Below are 16,371 nucleotides of genomic sequence, written 5' to 3' on the forward strand. Positions count from 1 at the left end.
CCATTGGGAGCACTGCTGAAGGCCAATATCTTACCTTTAAGCTTCACTGTACAAAAACAAGTGTCACTTCCTACGTCGTTCTGAACTTTGCATTGATATTCACCAACATCTGCAACTTCAACATTAAGAATGCGAATGCTTGTATGGTAGTTTTTTGCTGTAACCTTATACTTCTTACTACTGCGGATTTGTCTCTTGTCTTTGTACCAGGTAACGTCAAATGGTGGTGTTCCTGAAATCTCACATTCCAGGCTAACCTCAGTTCCTCTGAGCATATCTACTGGAGAGGGCTTCCTGCTGAACACAGGGGGTTCTACCAAGGGAAAAAAGGATCATTTTTAGAAAGGAGTATAGAACTCTTTGATCAACAATTTATTTATATAAGCTCTTCCACATCAAGACTTCTGGGACAATCAACAGAAGTTCAAGGAATTTGCTCAGTTTTCTGAGCACATCATGAAAGGCAGGTGAGCTTTCAGAGCTTTGAGCTCCTCTGTAGAAAAGTTAAAAAACAGAGGTGTGATCCTTGACAGAGAGGGTATAGGTCTTATAGTCTGTACTAGAGGATGTAAAACAGACACTGATTAGTTTGGGTCTGTTCTTCATATTTCAGCTGTGTAATACAGCAGATCTACCTGTCTTGGACCTTGGTATTCACAGGGAACACCTGAGCTAGTACACATCTGCATTACAAACAACTCTTGCTCAAACTCTGGAAGAAGGGATGAGGGGATATCAAGAAACAAACAAAACACAAAGAAAAAGGCACTCCCTCAAATAAGAAGTGAATCTAATGTTTTTGTGGATTTCCAGGGGGAGAAACCACCAGGTTAAAACAGGAGGTAGTTGGGGAAGGAGAGGACAGCTAACCTTTCACTGTGACTTTGGTACTGCAGCTGGCCTTGCCGGCAGGGTTCTGAGCTTCACAGATGTAGTCACCACTCTCGTCTGTACTGAGATGATTCATTTCAAGCACAGCCACAGAGTCAATGAATGAGGTCCGGAATTTTTCACTGGCAACAATTTCATGGTCGTTTCTGAACCACACTACTTTCATTTCTGGAGATCCACTTACTTTGCACTCAAGCCGGGCTGAGTCACCCTGCTTTACTATTTTTGCTGCTTCTAGCTTCTTAGCAAACTTGGGTGGTTCTAAAAAACCAAAAGAGTGGAGTCAGAAAGGTCTGAATACTGGAAAGGAAAGATGATGGAAAAGAGCAATTCAAACAAGCATGGGTTGCAAATGAAGGGTAGGGAATTCACTTGGCAGGGTATCAAAGATTACTAAGGTCGGCTTGGCAGAAAGAAAAGCAAAGAAATAGAGAAAAAAAGACTGCAAAACACAGCAAGAAAGTGTGCACACCTGTTACCATCAACATTGTAGTGCAAGAGTCACTGCCAACATCATTTGAAATGTGGCAAGTGTAGTGCCCACTCCTAGAAGTATCCACCGAATACAGGGTTAAGAACCCTGTTGACCCTTCAATCCCAATGAAACAAGCTGGACCAGATACAAGTTCTAAATCCTCTTTGAACCACTTTACTGTAAATGGCGGTGTTCCTTTTAGTGTGGTCTTAAACTCCACCGTGGAATCTGGGATGGCTTGCTGGCTTTCAGGTTTTACTAGGAAGCTTGGTGGCTCTGCAGTTTTTAAGAAAAAGAAACATTCAATTATATCAAGAATGCGTAAGAGTGAAGAAAATGAGTTAGAAGAGCAGAGGCACTGAATGCATAAGAGGTTAAAGATACACAGCAAGAAAATGGAGACCAAGTTTCCAGCATTAAGAGGTAGAAGAGCGCTATGTTAGCATAAGATTTAAGTGTTTTTCTCAAGAAAAAAGTAGTAGTCAAAGAGTTTCAAACCTTTCACTGTCAGGACAGCACTGCAAGAATCACTTCCGGCAACATTAGAGACATTACATGTGTAATTTGCAGTGTCTGTCAGCTCTAGATTAGCAATCTCAAGTGACATGGTGTTCTCGTGGCACAGGCTTCTATATTTTGCACTGTCAGTTATTTCTTTCCCATCCTTGAACCATTTTGCAGAAATGGGAAGTGATCCAGACACTTTGCACTCCATTTGAATAGAAGATCCCAGAACCACATCCTTTTTGGTTAGCTTTTTGATAAATAAAGGAGGAATTGCTTGATCTGTACAACACAAAACATGGCAAAGATGTATTGGTTACCTTAGTGCTCATCTTTCACAAACTACCTTTTTTTCCACTCCCTTCCAGTTGTATTGGCAAATTTGGTAAATGACAATACAAACCTAGCACAGTCAGAACAGCTTCACAGGTGCTACTTCCGAAGTCATTTTCAACCTTAAAACTGTATGTACCACTATCCTCCTTCGATACAGGTTCAATCCTGAAACTGGCCACATTGTTTTCAAAGCTCATTGTGTAATATCTACTAGGTAGAAGCTGTTTGCCATCTTTGTACCATCTGATTCGGAGCTCTGGTGTCCCCTCTACAGTACATTCCAAAGTCACAGGGTCTCTTTCAGTAACTTTAAGTGATTTAGCTTTTTCTATAATCCGTGCAGGTTCTGTGGTATAAAGTGTACAAAAATGGTAATTAGTGACACTGAGAAGTGACTGATTTACAGTGGTGAGCTTGAGGGGATGCACCTACACACCTTGCACAAAAAGCAGAGCAAAGCATTTCTCCACTCCAGATTCATTCTTTGCCTGACAGGTGTATCTCCCTCTGTGGCTGAGGTCAACGTTGGTAAGTTTCAGTGTGGCCACATTATTCTCAAAGGTAATGTGGTGGTATTCATCATCTTCCAGTATTTTCTCATCCTTTATCCATGACACAGATAAGGGTTGAGCACCTGCTACAACACACTGGAAGAATGCGGTGCCTTTCAAAACTGTAGTGACATTCTCCAGTTTCTTGACAAAGGATGCTGGTTCTGTGGTGTGAGGTTTTATTGTGTAGAAGAGTAGTCATAGAAAGAGAAGAAAGGAGAAATCACATGAGGTCATTCTAGTCACTACACTTCAGCTAGGGACTGTAATCTTGGGGGTACTTTCCAGGAGACTGACCTTTCAAGCTGAGCCTTGTGCTACAAGAACAGCTCCCAACTTCATTTGATATAATGCATTGATATTCACCTACATCTGAGGTGTCACAGTTGGTCACATTAAGAGTAAATATTGATTCTTTGGTGGAGATAGCATATTTCTTGCTGCTGAACATCTCCTTATTATTCTTCAGCCACTTCACCTCAAATGGAGGAGTACCAGTCACCTCACACTCAAGCGTGGCATCCAAACCCTTCACTACCTCAGCAGGTCTCAACTCCCGAACAAATGTTGGAGGCTCTACAAAGAGGAATAAAGGGAAAGTGGATAGTAACTTTGGTAAGTATGAGGGGAGAAATGGTCTCCCCTTTTCCATCACTCTAGCTATGTGGTGTAGCTGGATGATGATAAAATTTTTAAAACCAACCTTTTACTTTCAACTCGATGCTGCAGCTCTCACTACCTGCATCATTGTGGGCTTCACAAACGTAAGTCCCACTATCCAACACTCTGGCTTGAGTGACTTTCAAAGTGGCTAGACCATCAATGAAAGAGATGCCGTACTTAGCTTCATCAGTCACTTCATTCCCATCCAAGAACCACGTGACACGAATCTCTGGTGTTCCTATTACATGGCACTCAAAAGTGGTGGACTGTCCTGCACGCAAAGCTACTACAGGAGTTGGCATGTGAATAAACCTGGGGGGCTCTAAAAGACAGACAAAAAAAGGTGAGGTTTCATAATATTCAGGATAGTTTTTGGAAATATTTTTCCAAAAATTGTTTTCTATCTCCCCCCCTTCAATTGTACAGAAAAATCAGAACCACAAAGAACAGTGAAGAACACTGTGCTGCACACCTTTCACAAACAGAGTTGCTTTGCAAGTTGCAGTCCCAACATCATTGCTTATCTGACAAGTATAGTTCCCAGAGTCAGACATTCTAGCTGAGAAGAGCTCCAGCACACTAGATGTGTCATCCATCCAGACAGAACGATTGGCTCCAGAAAGGAGCTCCTGGCTGTCTTTAAACCACTTTATCTGCAGAGGGGTAGAGCCTTTCACCATTGCTTTGAACTGAACCCTAGCATGGGGCACAACTTCTTGTGACTGAGGCTTTTCCACAAAATATGGAGGTTCTATAACATGGGGTGAAGAAAAAAAGAAAAAAAAAAAAAAAAAAAAAAAAAGAAAGAAATAAAAAGAAAGAGGATTACTCAAAGATTCAAAGATAGGCGAGTTCCCAAACTATGAATTAGAGACCTAATAAAAAAAAGAAGGAGCTCAAACCTTTGACTGTTAAGAACCCGCTGCACTGGTTACTTCCTGCTTTATTTGTTGCTTCACAAGTATAAGAGCCACTGTCTGTGCCTTCAAGTTTATTGATTTCCAGAAAGGCAGTATTATCATGGAAAGAGTATTTGTGCTTTTCACTTGCTGTTATTTCTTGGCCATCCTTGTACCACTGGATACTTATAGGATGTGAACCAGACACTATACATTCCAAGTGGACAAAAGACCCCTTAATGCTGTCCATTTTCTTGAGCTTTTTGGTGAATTTAGGTGGTATAATGAGATCTATCCAAAACAGAGTAAAAAGACAAAATATGAAATTCAACCGTGACTGTGGTAGATGTCAACTCAGGATAAGAGAAAGAAAGCAAAACCAATACTAAAAGAGTTCATACACACCTAGGACATTGATGCTGGCGGAACAGCTACTTCTTCCAACATCGTTGTGAACCTCAAACACATATTCCCCACTATCTTTCTTTTCTGCATGAAGTACCTTTAGGACTGAGACAGTATCTGTAACACTGATCTTATATTTTGGGCCTAATGTCAATTCCTTGCCATCTTTGAACCATTTGGCTGTAATATCTTTTGTTCCTGAAAATTTACATTGCAAGGTTGCTGGGTCTCCCTCAGTAACATCTATTGACACAGCCTTATCCACGATTGTAGCAGGCTCTATTTTAAACAGAAAGACAGAGAAGAGTGTTAAGGTAACCTGTAAAAAAACACTGAAAAGAAAACTGAGGTCACTAAAATTCAGAGTAGGACCAACCTTTGACAGTCAGCAGGGCAGAGCACCTCTGAATTCCTGCCTCATTTTTAGCCTGGCAGAAATATTTTCCATCATGTTTCAGTTCAATAGACTTCACCAGAAGAGTGGCAATGTTGTTCACAAAGGTCATTTTGATATTACTGTCTTCAATCACTTCATCACTGTCTTTCAGCCAGGACACAGTGATGGGCAAGGAGCCTTTAACAGCAGCCTGAAACACGACTGTGCCCCCTCGAAGGGAACTAATGTTTTCTATCCTCTTCAAAAACTGGGGAGGCTCTAGCAAGAAGAAAGTGGCTAAGTAAGTACAGGCCTACTGCACGCCTGTGTGGCATGGAAACCACACTGGGATAAAATCATGCTTAGTGGAGTTCTCCACCTTGCACTAACCTTTCAGTGTGACCTCTGAACTGCAGAGACAGCTTCCAACATCATTTGTTACTCTACACTGATATTCACCAACATCAGATGCATCAAACCTGAAGACATGGAGGCTAATCAAAGATTTCTCAATGCTTATTCTATACTTCTTACTGCTTCGCACAGGCTTATCATCCTTCACCCAAAACACTTCAAAGGGAGGTGTACCAAGCACCTCACACTCCAAAACCACATCAGAATCCTTCAAGACTTCCATGGATTGAAACTCCTTGCTAAAATAAGGTGACTCTATAGTGCAAAAGAAAGAGAGTGCAGTTTATGTTAATCCCACTTTAGAAACTTGTAGAGGTGCACAGAGATTAAAGAGACAAACTGGTTGAGTGGCTGGATATCACACACACCTTTGACTGTAACAATGGTACTGCAAGTATCTTTCCCAGCATCATTTCTGGCCTCACAAATATATTCCCCACTGTCTTCAGTCTCAACCTCTGTAAGATGAAGTATTGCCAAAGATTTTGTAAAAGACATCCTAAATTTGTCACTCTCTTTTAACTCCCTGTCATCCTTGAACCATGTGATTTTAATCTCAGGAGTACCAGTGACTTTACAGGTCAGTTCAGCATATTCGCCTTTCTTCACCAGGTGAGTTGGCTCTAGCTTCTCTGTAAAAGCAGCAGGTTCTGTGGATTTAAGAAAAGTGTTCAGTAACAAGAAGGCAGCAAAAAGTGCCACTGAAAAGTGAAAAGAGTAGGAATGCAAACCTTTTACAAACAAGGTTGCAGTGGATGTTACTGAACCAGCTACATTGGAGACTTTGCAGATGTATTTTCCTGAGTCATTTGGTTTGACAGCATAAAGCTCCAAGTAGCTTGCTAATGCCTCTGTCATAATGTAGCAGGCTCCTCCCGTTATCAGCTCAGTATCACCTTTAAACCATTTCACTGTCAGCGGTGTAGTGCCTTTAAATGTGCCCTTGAAACGTACAGTCGATGCAGGCAGTACATCCTGGGACTCTGGTTCCACAATGAAGCTGGGTGGCTCTAAATTGAATTGGAAGGAAACAATTGCCAAGAATAAGATGAACATCCTGCATTTTAGAGAAGAAGATCATTATTTCACAAAAAGAAAAAAGAAAAAAAGAATTTTGAAACAAATTGCCAAACCTTTTATAAACAAAGTACTACTGCTGTCTTTGCTACCAGCAGAGTTTGTGGCTCTGCAAATATAAACTCCGGCATCACTTGCATCTAGGTGTTTTATTTCCAAAGATGCAGAGCCTTCTGCAAAGTGTATTGTGTACTTCGCACTTGCAGTGATCTCAGTGTCCTGCTTAAACCAAGAGACAGTCATTGGAAGAGAGCCAGAAATTTTGCAGTCTAGACGGCAGGAGGTGCTAATGATGCTGTCAATGTTCTTCAGTGGTTTAGTAAAAAAGGGAGGGAGAGTGCGATCTGTTGGGTATGAAAAAATGAAAGAAAGCAGCACATGAGCAAAAGAGAAATACAGTTCTACTTCCGGCTCTGTTGGGCTCAGAGCAGAATAGCAGGAATCTCTGACAAGAGTCGGTACCAACCTAGCACAGTAAAGCTGGTAGTACAAGAACTGATCCCCACATCATTGGATATCTCAAAGGTGTATTCACCACTGTCCTGCATTTCAGCAGCATAAAACTTGAGTTGGGCAACATTATTTTTAAAGCTGATCCTGTATTTTTTGCTGGCAGGTAGTGGCTTTCCATCTTTGAACCATTTGGTTTTTAGCTCTGGAGTGCCTGTGACAGTGTACTCCAAAATGGCTGGGTCTCCTGCTGTCACCTGAATGACTTCGGATTTTTCAATGATTTTGGCAGGTTCTACAACAGAATTAAACAATCAGTGATCAGTGTTAAGGACAAAAGTAAATTGCGCTTCCTCTTAGGTGGAAGACAATGCAGAGATAATGGAACCCCTCCACTGACCTTTAACTGCCAGTTCACCAAAGCAGGACTGACTTCCTGCATCATTCTCAGCCACACAAGTGTATTTGCCACCAGAACTCAGCTGGACACCAGTAATTTGCAGTGTTGCTAGCCCATGTTCAAATGTCACTCTCACTTTGTTATCATCTTGGATAATGTCTTTGCCTTTCATCCACATCACAGAAATAGGCTCTGACCCTTTCACCACAGCCTGTAATGTAACATTGTCTCCAGCCAGAGCTGTCACGTTTTCAATTTTTTTAACAAAAGATGGTGGTTCTAGTTCAAAGAAAAGAGATAAAAAGAAATACTCATCTGCTACATCATTCCATGAAATCTGCTGCTCAAAGATGATTTTAAGAGACAGTGCACACGGTACAGGACATGCTTCAGTTAAAGAGCAGGCAAAGGGAAGAGCTACATTACCCAGCTGAAAGAGTAATGCACAGCCCTTTAAGCCCAATGTTCTTTAAATTCATAGTTTGATATCAGATAAGAGTTAAGATATGCACAGTTTTAAGAGAAGAAGGTACCCCCCCCCAACCTCCACCCACCCCACAGAAATCCGAAGACAAGACATTTTAAGAAATAAGAGGTTCCCTGCAGTGAGCGGAGCGTTCTCTCTCCCACTGACCTTTCAAGACATACGTTGCACTGCATATGCACTTTCCAACTTCATTAGCTATCATGCACTCATATTCACCAACGTCCGCACTATTGAAAGATGACACTTCCAGAGAAATTACTGCTTTCTGAGAGGTCAACCTGTATTTTTTGCTACTGCGGATCTGTTTCTTATCTTTGTACCAGCTAATCTCAAATGGTCCAGTGCCAGCAACCTCACACTGAAGAACGGTGTTTGTTCCCTTCACTACCTCTGCTGGTTCAAGTGTTCGGACGAAAGATGGAGGCTCTATAAAAGCAGCAAGAAATGATTAATTGCCCATGCCAAAATAAAAAGAAGATTGTTTTCAAGTGTGACTGTCAGCAGCATGAAGAACAGACCTTTGACAACTACTTCTGTGGTGCAGCTGTCGCTTCCAACCTCATTTACAGCTTCACATGAGTAGCTTCCACTGTCATCAACCTTCATCTCCAAAATGTCTAACACAGCCACACAATTGACAAAAGACATCCTGTGTGTGTTGCTTTCAAGGATTTTCTTATTGTCCTTGAACCAAGAAACCTGGATTTCAGGAGACCCTTTGACTTTACATTGAAGCCGTGCAGAGTCACCTGGGGTCAGTAAATAAGATGGATCGACCTTCTTCACAAAGGATGGTGGTTCTAAAAATGGGAAGGAAAAAGATAAAAACAGAAGAAAGGAAGAGGAGTGGAAGGAATGGGAACAAATAGGAGAAAAAGAGGGGGGAGGAAGGGGGAAAAAATGGGGTGGGGAGAGAAGGGGAAAGAAAATAAAAGAAGCCTGGAATACAAAGCTTTAAGAGTTTGTTTCCTAGCATCAGAACAAAACGTGACTATAGAAAAGATCGCACAACACATGCTGAGCTACAGTTCTCGTGGTCTCTCTTGCCCTCCCCCGTCCACCCCTCCCCCACATGCAGACGCAATTCTTGGATGCGGTTAACAAAATAAAAATCGAAGCCACACACAGTGCATTGGAAGGCAGCTGGGGAAAAAAAGCAAGAGGTGAGTGGAGTTGATAGAAGATCTGAGGAGAGTTCACAGCATGATTTCACCTCAAAAAAAAGAAAGCAAGAACTGAAGAAGAAAAAGGTAAGCGGGACCTAGGACTATCTTACCTCTGACTGTGACACTGGCAGAAGAGGAGCTGCTTCCGGCCTCATTTGAGACGGTGCATACATAATGGCCCGAATCCTTGAGTTTCGCCAGAGGAATTTCAAGTGAGGCTATTTTGTCTTCAAAGTAAACTTTATAATCCTTGCCTGGGGGGATTTTGTTTCCATCTTTTGTCCACTCTACTCTTACTTTCCTATCTTCATCTACCTGGCATTCAAGCCGTATCTTTTTATTGACTGCTGACTGCACTGATTGCAAAACTTTAATAAAGTGAGGCTTGTCTATAGTAACCATTTCAGCCTGGCAAACATCAGCCCCAAACTTATTAGAAGCTTTGCAAGTGTAAATTCCCCTGTCGCTGGTAGTGAGAAGGGAAATTTCTAACACGTGCTTGTTTTCTACTTTGGAGATCTTGTAGTGGTCCGAAGGTGAAATAGTTGTGCCGTCTTTCTGCCAAACGACGTCAATGACTGGAGTGCCCGAAACGGTACACAGGAACTTGGCGTTTTTGCCCACAAAAGTGGTGATAGATTCAGGTCTGGTAAGAAACGTTGGCGGAAGTGCTTCTGCAAAATAAAGGGGTTCATTGTTATGCGGAGATGCGGAACAGATTATGCTGTGTCTCCCCTTTGGCCGGAGACAGAGAACAGAAGGGGTGGTTGTCACTGATCACTCTTAAACAAAAGAAGGCAGCAGCGAAGGAGATAAGATCAAAGATCATTAAAGATCATGAATTTTAGCTTTTGGTTTTGTACTTGGATCTACATACTGCTCCAGAGCTTAAAAGCCTTTTGGCTCTGGAACAGTGTACAAACTAAAGGGGGGGGGGGGGGGGACGGGGACACTAAACCCCAGAAATTCCTTTCCCAAGAATTACACATTTGCACGTGATTCCCTCAAGATAATCAAGTTTTCTTATGTTTCACAGTTTGCACATCCTTCTTTAAGCTCTAGCATCTGGCTCTTAGCAAAGATCACATAGACTTTTCCACAAAAAGTCGGAATGATTTAAAAAAAAAAAAAAAAAAAAAAAAAAAAAGCCCATTAAGATGTTTAAAAAAAAAAAAAAAAAAGATGTTTCAGAAAAAAAGAAAAGAAAAAGGAGATGATTGCAGAGGCAGAGTTATCAATAGATTAAAAGAAGGTTTTACAAATTAAAACACCTTTGAACTATCTTTTCTTTAAGAGGACCTATTCTCTCATGACACAGAGTTCCCCTTGGCAACGGCACATGTATGTTCAGGTAAGTGCAGCTGCATAGTCTGCCTGACAAGTATGGCTGTAGTATACATGTAAGATAGAAGAGTAATCACACAGTGCCTACTACACCAAAGAAGTCAGATTTTAAACTGTACATCTGCTCGTTGTCTGCAAGTGAAATAAACCTTCAAGAATGTTATCACAAAGCAATCCCATTCTATTGACAATGTAGTTCCTCCCACTCTTTTCCCACTTTGTATTCCCTCCTGAAACTTTTCTCTCTGGTTCTCTTTTCTAGGTACAGAAAACATTTAAAAGCAGCAATTCTGAAAACCATTCCTTCTCTTTGCTTTTACTTGTCAAAATTAAGTATGGATTATATATAACCAATGGTGATCAAGAGCCCTACCACAAATGTTTGCAAGCATACCAGGGTAACCATTTCAAGACAGCAAGATATTTAAGATACTGTATGGAAAAGAAGTGCTTGGGACTCTGAACTTACCAGTTACTGTTAAGAAGGCTGTAGAGCTTACGCTGCCATACTGGTTGGAAGCCTTACAGCTATACTCTCCACAGTCAACAACCTGAGGCCTTGGGATCTCCAGCGTGGAGAGGTAGTTGGAGGAGCGAATTGAGTATTTGTCCCCATCATAGATCTCTCGGCCAGCTTTGTACCACTGGAACTTGACATTAGGAGTAGTTTCTACTTCACAGGTGAACTTGGCCACGTGGTTTACAGCCACCTCCAGAGGTTCAAGCCTTCTTCTCAGGATTGGTGCAACTGAAATCAGAAGGAGAGTGTTATTCAAAGCCTGCCCTCTAGAATTGTGGAAAGTAAGTGACGGAACTAACTGAAACAAAACACGTGATTTACTTGCAATCCACATAAGGTGCAAAAGGGAAAAAAAATACCTGTAAGAAATCAAAGTGGTACAAGGTCCAGTGGATGGATTGTGATGGTGCAGAATGACATCAGGAAACACAATGGTGAAACCAGAAAAGTGATGTGCAATAGCAACATGTAGTAATATTGCAATTCAAACCACACTATCTTGGAGCCATGCAAAATGACAATGTAAATGAGAAATTGTGCCAAAACAGGGCAATGATCTAAAGATTGGATGCAGTAGTGGTAAAGTGTAAGAGCAGATTCACTTCCAAGGTGACTGTGGAATGAAGTGGTCAGGACTTCAGTGTAGTTTGTCCTGATCTTGGCTGTATAATGTGGAAGTGAAAGATTACGATGTGATAAAGGGAGATCATAAAAAGAGAGAAAGGAAACCCTCTCTGATTAGTGCTGTGACCATATTAGTATCATATCTGTATCCAAAGATACAGATACATAATGGAGCAATTTCCTTAGCAGAGCAGTGTATTAGAACGGTGGTCTTTTATCCCCATAATCCAACCTCTTTTAACAACTGTGAGCTTTGCTGTTGTTGCTCTTTTTCCACCTTGATTCAGTGCCTCACAAGTGTACTCTCCTTGGTGGATCTCCCCACACACTTGGCTGATCACTAGTTTGTATGTGTCTTGATCTTGAAAACACTTGAATTTGTTGCCTGAAGACACCAGTTTACCGTCAAAGTACCAATTTACCTCTCTGACATTTGTTATGACAGACACCAGAGTAACACTCTCCCCTTCCTCCACAACAGTGTTGACCAGTTTGCTGTGTATGATAGGGTAACCCTCTTTGCCCAGTTCATCCTCTAGATTCCTACCTTTAGTTTCCAGACCCTCTCTGCCCTCCTCCTCATGTATTTCTTCCCTTTTCTCCTCCCTTTTCAGTATTTCTGTGGGTTTCTCAAGAGGAACACCTGCAGGGGCTACATCAGCAGTGGCTGCCATTGCCCCCACATCCTTGATTTGGTCATGTTCCATCAGTATGTTAACTACTTCAGCAGACAAAGGCTGTTCCAAGGGTATTTCTGCCTCTGTAGTTCTCTCAGCCTGCTGGGGCTCCAGCTCAGAAGTTTCATCAATAGATTTTCCTGAGTTAAGTGGATGGGGAGGGCTTGGCAATGCTTTGGCTTTTTCATCTGTCAAGAGGTGCTTTTCTTCATAAATAAGAGAATAGAAAGCCTCCTTTAATACTTTTTTCTGGTCAGCTGTCTCAATGTTGACTTCTCCAAGAGAAACTGTTATTTCCATGGGATTGAGTCCTCCTGTGGTCACAACATAGGTGCACAAGGTGTATTTATGTTCCTTGGTGATTTTTAATGTCTGTAATTCAACGCTTTCTTTATCAGCCAACCATTCTGAAAACAAGAGGTTTTGCTCACTTACCACTGCAGCTTTCAGTGCATCTCTGATCTGGGACTTCATATCTAGGTTACAGCTCTTAGGAACCTGATAAGTGAGCTGACTCTCTTTGGTAAAGACTTGGTTTGTCTGGAGCTGGCTAGCATACAGAGTTTCATGGGACTGTCTTCCTACCTTTGGATACTGCTTAAGTGGGCTGGCAAGATCGATGACATGTTCTTCCTCCAAAGGCTGGTTTTCTTCTAGCAGTAAAGGAAATCTCATAGCCTGTCCCTCACGTATTCTTGCAGCAAAATCTTCCTCTGCTGCCTCCAGAGCAGAAATGTTCTCCAGGGGAACAGCATGACCCCCTGTGAAGGCCAGTTCAGAGGGAAATCTGGGTTCACCCTTTAGCTCACCTTGCATTGCCTGAAAGCCCTCTATGACTTGAAAGTGGTCACCATACATGACACAGCTCTCAGTGGTGCTTGATACCTGCTGAAGAGCTTGGGAAACTTCTGTCTTCAGAGCAGCCATCTGTTCTGCCTCCTCTGGGATGATTTGCTCTTTGGCCAAGTGCATCTGTGCAGCCACAGTCCCAAGGCAGCCTGGCAGTGGTGTTTCAGTTGCTACTTCAGGTGCAACACTTTTGGGTCCACCAGGGAGGGTTTGCACCAGCTCTGCCAGAAGCTTGCTGTTCTCCTGTGTTGTGGCTGCCTGGGTCAGTATCTCTTCAATACCCTGCACAGCAAGGCAGGCTGGCGGTAGGCTAGGTAGTATGTCCTCCTTGGGCAGCATGTGCTCCATCTGGCTCATCTGGAGCTGGAGGAGGGCCTGGGGCTCCCTAATGGCCTCAAGACTAAGTGCTCCTTCTGCAGCGGGAAGCTCGCTGGCCTCTTCATAGGAGGTAGGACTTTTGTCCTCTGTCACCATGGAGTGCTGCAAGGCACCCTGTTTGGACACAACATGCTCCTCAGGCAGCACGAGGAGCTCAGCAGAACATGCAGCCTCACCCAAGGAGTTCACTGCCCTGCAGATATACAGCCCAGTGTCCTCCTCAGTGCATTCCTGCACTGTCAGGGAGCCAGAGCCATCAGGATTGTGAGCCACAAAACAATGTGCGTCCAAGAAAAGTTGTTCACTCCCCTTGAACCACTCCACATCAGGGCATGGCTCCCCAGCCACAGTGTACTCAAAGACAGCAGTGAAACCCGGTGCGCACTGCACACTGTCTGGTACCCTGTCAAAGCAAGGGGCCCCTTGTATCCGCTGCTGCACGCGGAGGTGTGCACTGCACATAGCCTCACCATACATATTGCTGGCTGTGCATGTGTACTTGCCCTCATCCTGCATGCCTGCATAGGGGAGGATGAGGCTGTGGTCATTTCCAGCAAAGACTAATTTACAATCTGTGGAAGGGGTTAGCTTTACACCATTGAAAAACCACTGGATTTTGGGTGTGGGGTTTCCAATAACAGTAACAGACAGCCTAGCTACATCTCCCTGCCAGACTTCAACATCTGAGACCTGTCTGAGAAAAATGGGTGTACTGCCCCCCTCCTCCATTTTCTGCTTGCTTTGGCTGGAGTAAACTGGTTTTTCAGACTCAAATTCAAGTGTTTTTTCTCTATCAGGCAACTGAAGGCTGCTGCTGTAGCCTTCACTTCTTCCTTCCTCAGAAGACACAGTAAGAGAACTAGAGATGTCTGTATGGAAAAAAAAGAGTTTAGTTTTACTAGAATGTTTAAATAAACACTTGAAAACAGCAGTAAGCAGCAAAGAGTAACATACAACTCTGTTAGTGTGAATATTTTTGTATATCTGCAGTGTTACTTATTACTATACAGTAGGTACACGATGTTCTCCTATCAGATACTTACCATACATAGCAACCCATGCTGTGTGGTCAGGTTAATTGAGATAGATTAACATAGACTTCTCATTAAACTTGACATCACAGTATGGGTTAGATGTAATCTCATGGATGACTCAGATAACATTGAAAATAACAGTCAAGCAACAGTAGAGCATTTCACAAATTTAATTATAGCAGTTATATGCCATATTTATATACACACTCATACAAATAAATAGCAGTGCTAAGGCCCTGGTTAATTCAAATTACCAAGAAAAAGCAGAATGTCAGAATTTGAGTTGGAAAAACATAACTTTTCAGCACACCAGCTTTTTTTCTGGTATAGTTACTTAATCTCTTTCAACTCTTGCATGTAACACAAGATATTTCTGCTCCTTCACAAGCATTCTCCTATTTTTATCAGAACCTTTAAGTTTAAACACTGTTATTACTAAAATAATGAGTTTGCATTCTTGCTTTACTGTCATTTATTTGACTTTCTGCTTTTAAGTGGCACAACTCCGCATATTAAAACTCCTATAATACCAGAAAAAAATAAGACAGAGCACTTTGTCTTTCCTTCTTGCTGTTTTGAATTTAGACATTTATGTGATAGACCACTTAGTTCTAATGGTGATTTAAAATGTGAGGAAACAGACATGGAAGAAAGAACATGTTGTCCTCACGTTCTTGATAGCAGAAACATCAGTGAATTCTGAGGTTTCTGGGAATGGAACAAGATATCCAAGAAAAGCTCGATGAAAATATCTTTAGAAATCAAATACTGTTGTCCAGCCAGAGACAAATCGGTTCAGTTGTTGCCCATGGTATTTGATGTGGAATGGGCATTGAAATTGTTAAAAAAAGAAGGAAAGAAGAGTGAGTGGATAAATATCTCCAGGTATTCTAATGATGAGCCTTGATAACTTCTCAATTACAGCATCTTAAATTCCAAAATTTGTTGTGAAATAATAATTTTTGCTGTACTCAGATAACAGCTATGAAGAAGAATAGATTGTGCCATACCCAATTCTTTCACATTGGTTCTAGCAATTATTAACCTTTCCACAAATGCCAAAGTACACATGACATAGCACTGTGCAGAGTGACTACCTGCAGAGAAGAGATGCTTAGGTGAGAAAAATTACACCAGTCCTTTACGCAAAAAAAAAAAAAAAAAAAAAAAAAAAAAAAAACCAAAACAACAAAACAAGGCTTTTTTGTTGTTTTTTTTTTGTTTTTTTTTTTTATATTGTAGCTTTGTAGCTGTCTCTGAAATGAATAAAATACAGGAAGCAATGGACTTAAATAGTTTACATGTTTATTTCACAAATTAGTGGTACACGTTAACATACTATACACACTGATGACAAACATATATAATGCATCCTTTTTTAAAAAAAATACATGGTTTGTGAAAATGAAGAGCTTAAATCTGACAATAAATTTGTGTTTTTGTTTTTTTTATAAATCCCTATGGAAGTACAAGATTTTGAGGAGAGGTGGTCAAACATGGCTCAAAGCTATACGAAATGCCCCAGAGGAATCTTTTTCAAACTAAAATTTTTCCAGATTTCTACTGTTGTAGCAGTGGTTGGATCTTTATAAGCACACCATAGTGCTCCTGGCCAATTTATGAAACTTAAAACAAGTCCTTTAAACATATATAAATCACAAACAGTACTGCACAAGTAGACATAAATATGCCCTGCCATATGTTGCAGATGTGGACATGAAGTTGGACCTGTTTGGATACAAGGTTTTGAAGCAGGCTCATTTCTACTAAAAATTTCATTTCGTGAATGTGCAAATTAAACACAGGTCACAATTGCTTAGTACCTAACCAAAGGCTCTCTGACCTCGTTGG

General features: G+C 41.6%; 1 protein-coding gene across 1 annotated transcript in view; it reads right to left on the reverse strand.

The window, feature by feature from the left end:
* TTN (titin) overlaps positions 1 to 16,371 on the reverse strand; it is a 240,350-nt gene that overhangs the window by 173,475 nt on the left and 50,504 nt on the right. Inside the window, exons 45-66 of the mRNA XM_072341903.1 lie at positions 10,908 to 11,186; positions 9,205 to 9,768; positions 8,447 to 8,728; positions 8,076 to 8,354; positions 7,442 to 7,720; positions 7,058 to 7,336; positions 6,648 to 6,935; positions 6,246 to 6,524; positions 5,883 to 6,164; positions 5,491 to 5,769; positions 5,101 to 5,379; positions 4,725 to 5,003; positions 4,323 to 4,610; positions 3,893 to 4,171; positions 3,461 to 3,742; positions 3,055 to 3,333; positions 2,643 to 2,921; positions 2,274 to 2,552; positions 1,865 to 2,152; positions 1,364 to 1,642; positions 871 to 1,152; positions 35 to 313 (exon numbers count right to left, since the gene is read on the reverse strand). Coding sequence (XP_072198004.1) covers positions 35 to 313; positions 871 to 1,152; positions 1,364 to 1,642; positions 1,865 to 2,152; positions 2,274 to 2,552; positions 2,643 to 2,921; positions 3,055 to 3,333; positions 3,461 to 3,742; positions 3,893 to 4,171; positions 4,323 to 4,610; positions 4,725 to 5,003; positions 5,101 to 5,379; positions 5,491 to 5,769; positions 5,883 to 6,164; positions 6,246 to 6,524; positions 6,648 to 6,935; positions 7,058 to 7,336; positions 7,442 to 7,720; positions 8,076 to 8,354; positions 8,447 to 8,728; positions 9,205 to 9,768; positions 10,908 to 11,186 — 6,462 coding nt within the window. The remainder of the gene's footprint in view (positions 1 to 34; positions 314 to 870; positions 1,153 to 1,363; positions 1,643 to 1,864; positions 2,153 to 2,273; positions 2,553 to 2,642; positions 2,922 to 3,054; positions 3,334 to 3,460; positions 3,743 to 3,892; positions 4,172 to 4,322; positions 4,611 to 4,724; positions 5,004 to 5,100; positions 5,380 to 5,490; positions 5,770 to 5,882; positions 6,165 to 6,245; positions 6,525 to 6,647; positions 6,936 to 7,057; positions 7,337 to 7,441; positions 7,721 to 8,075; positions 8,355 to 8,446; positions 8,729 to 9,204; positions 9,769 to 10,907; positions 11,187 to 16,371) is intronic.

Source organism: Excalfactoria chinensis, chromosome 7, assembly GCF_039878825.1.
Source record: "Excalfactoria chinensis isolate bCotChi1 chromosome 7, bCotChi1.hap2, whole genome shotgun sequence".
Lineage (NCBI taxonomy): Eukaryota > Metazoa > Chordata > Aves > Galliformes > Phasianidae > Excalfactoria > Excalfactoria chinensis.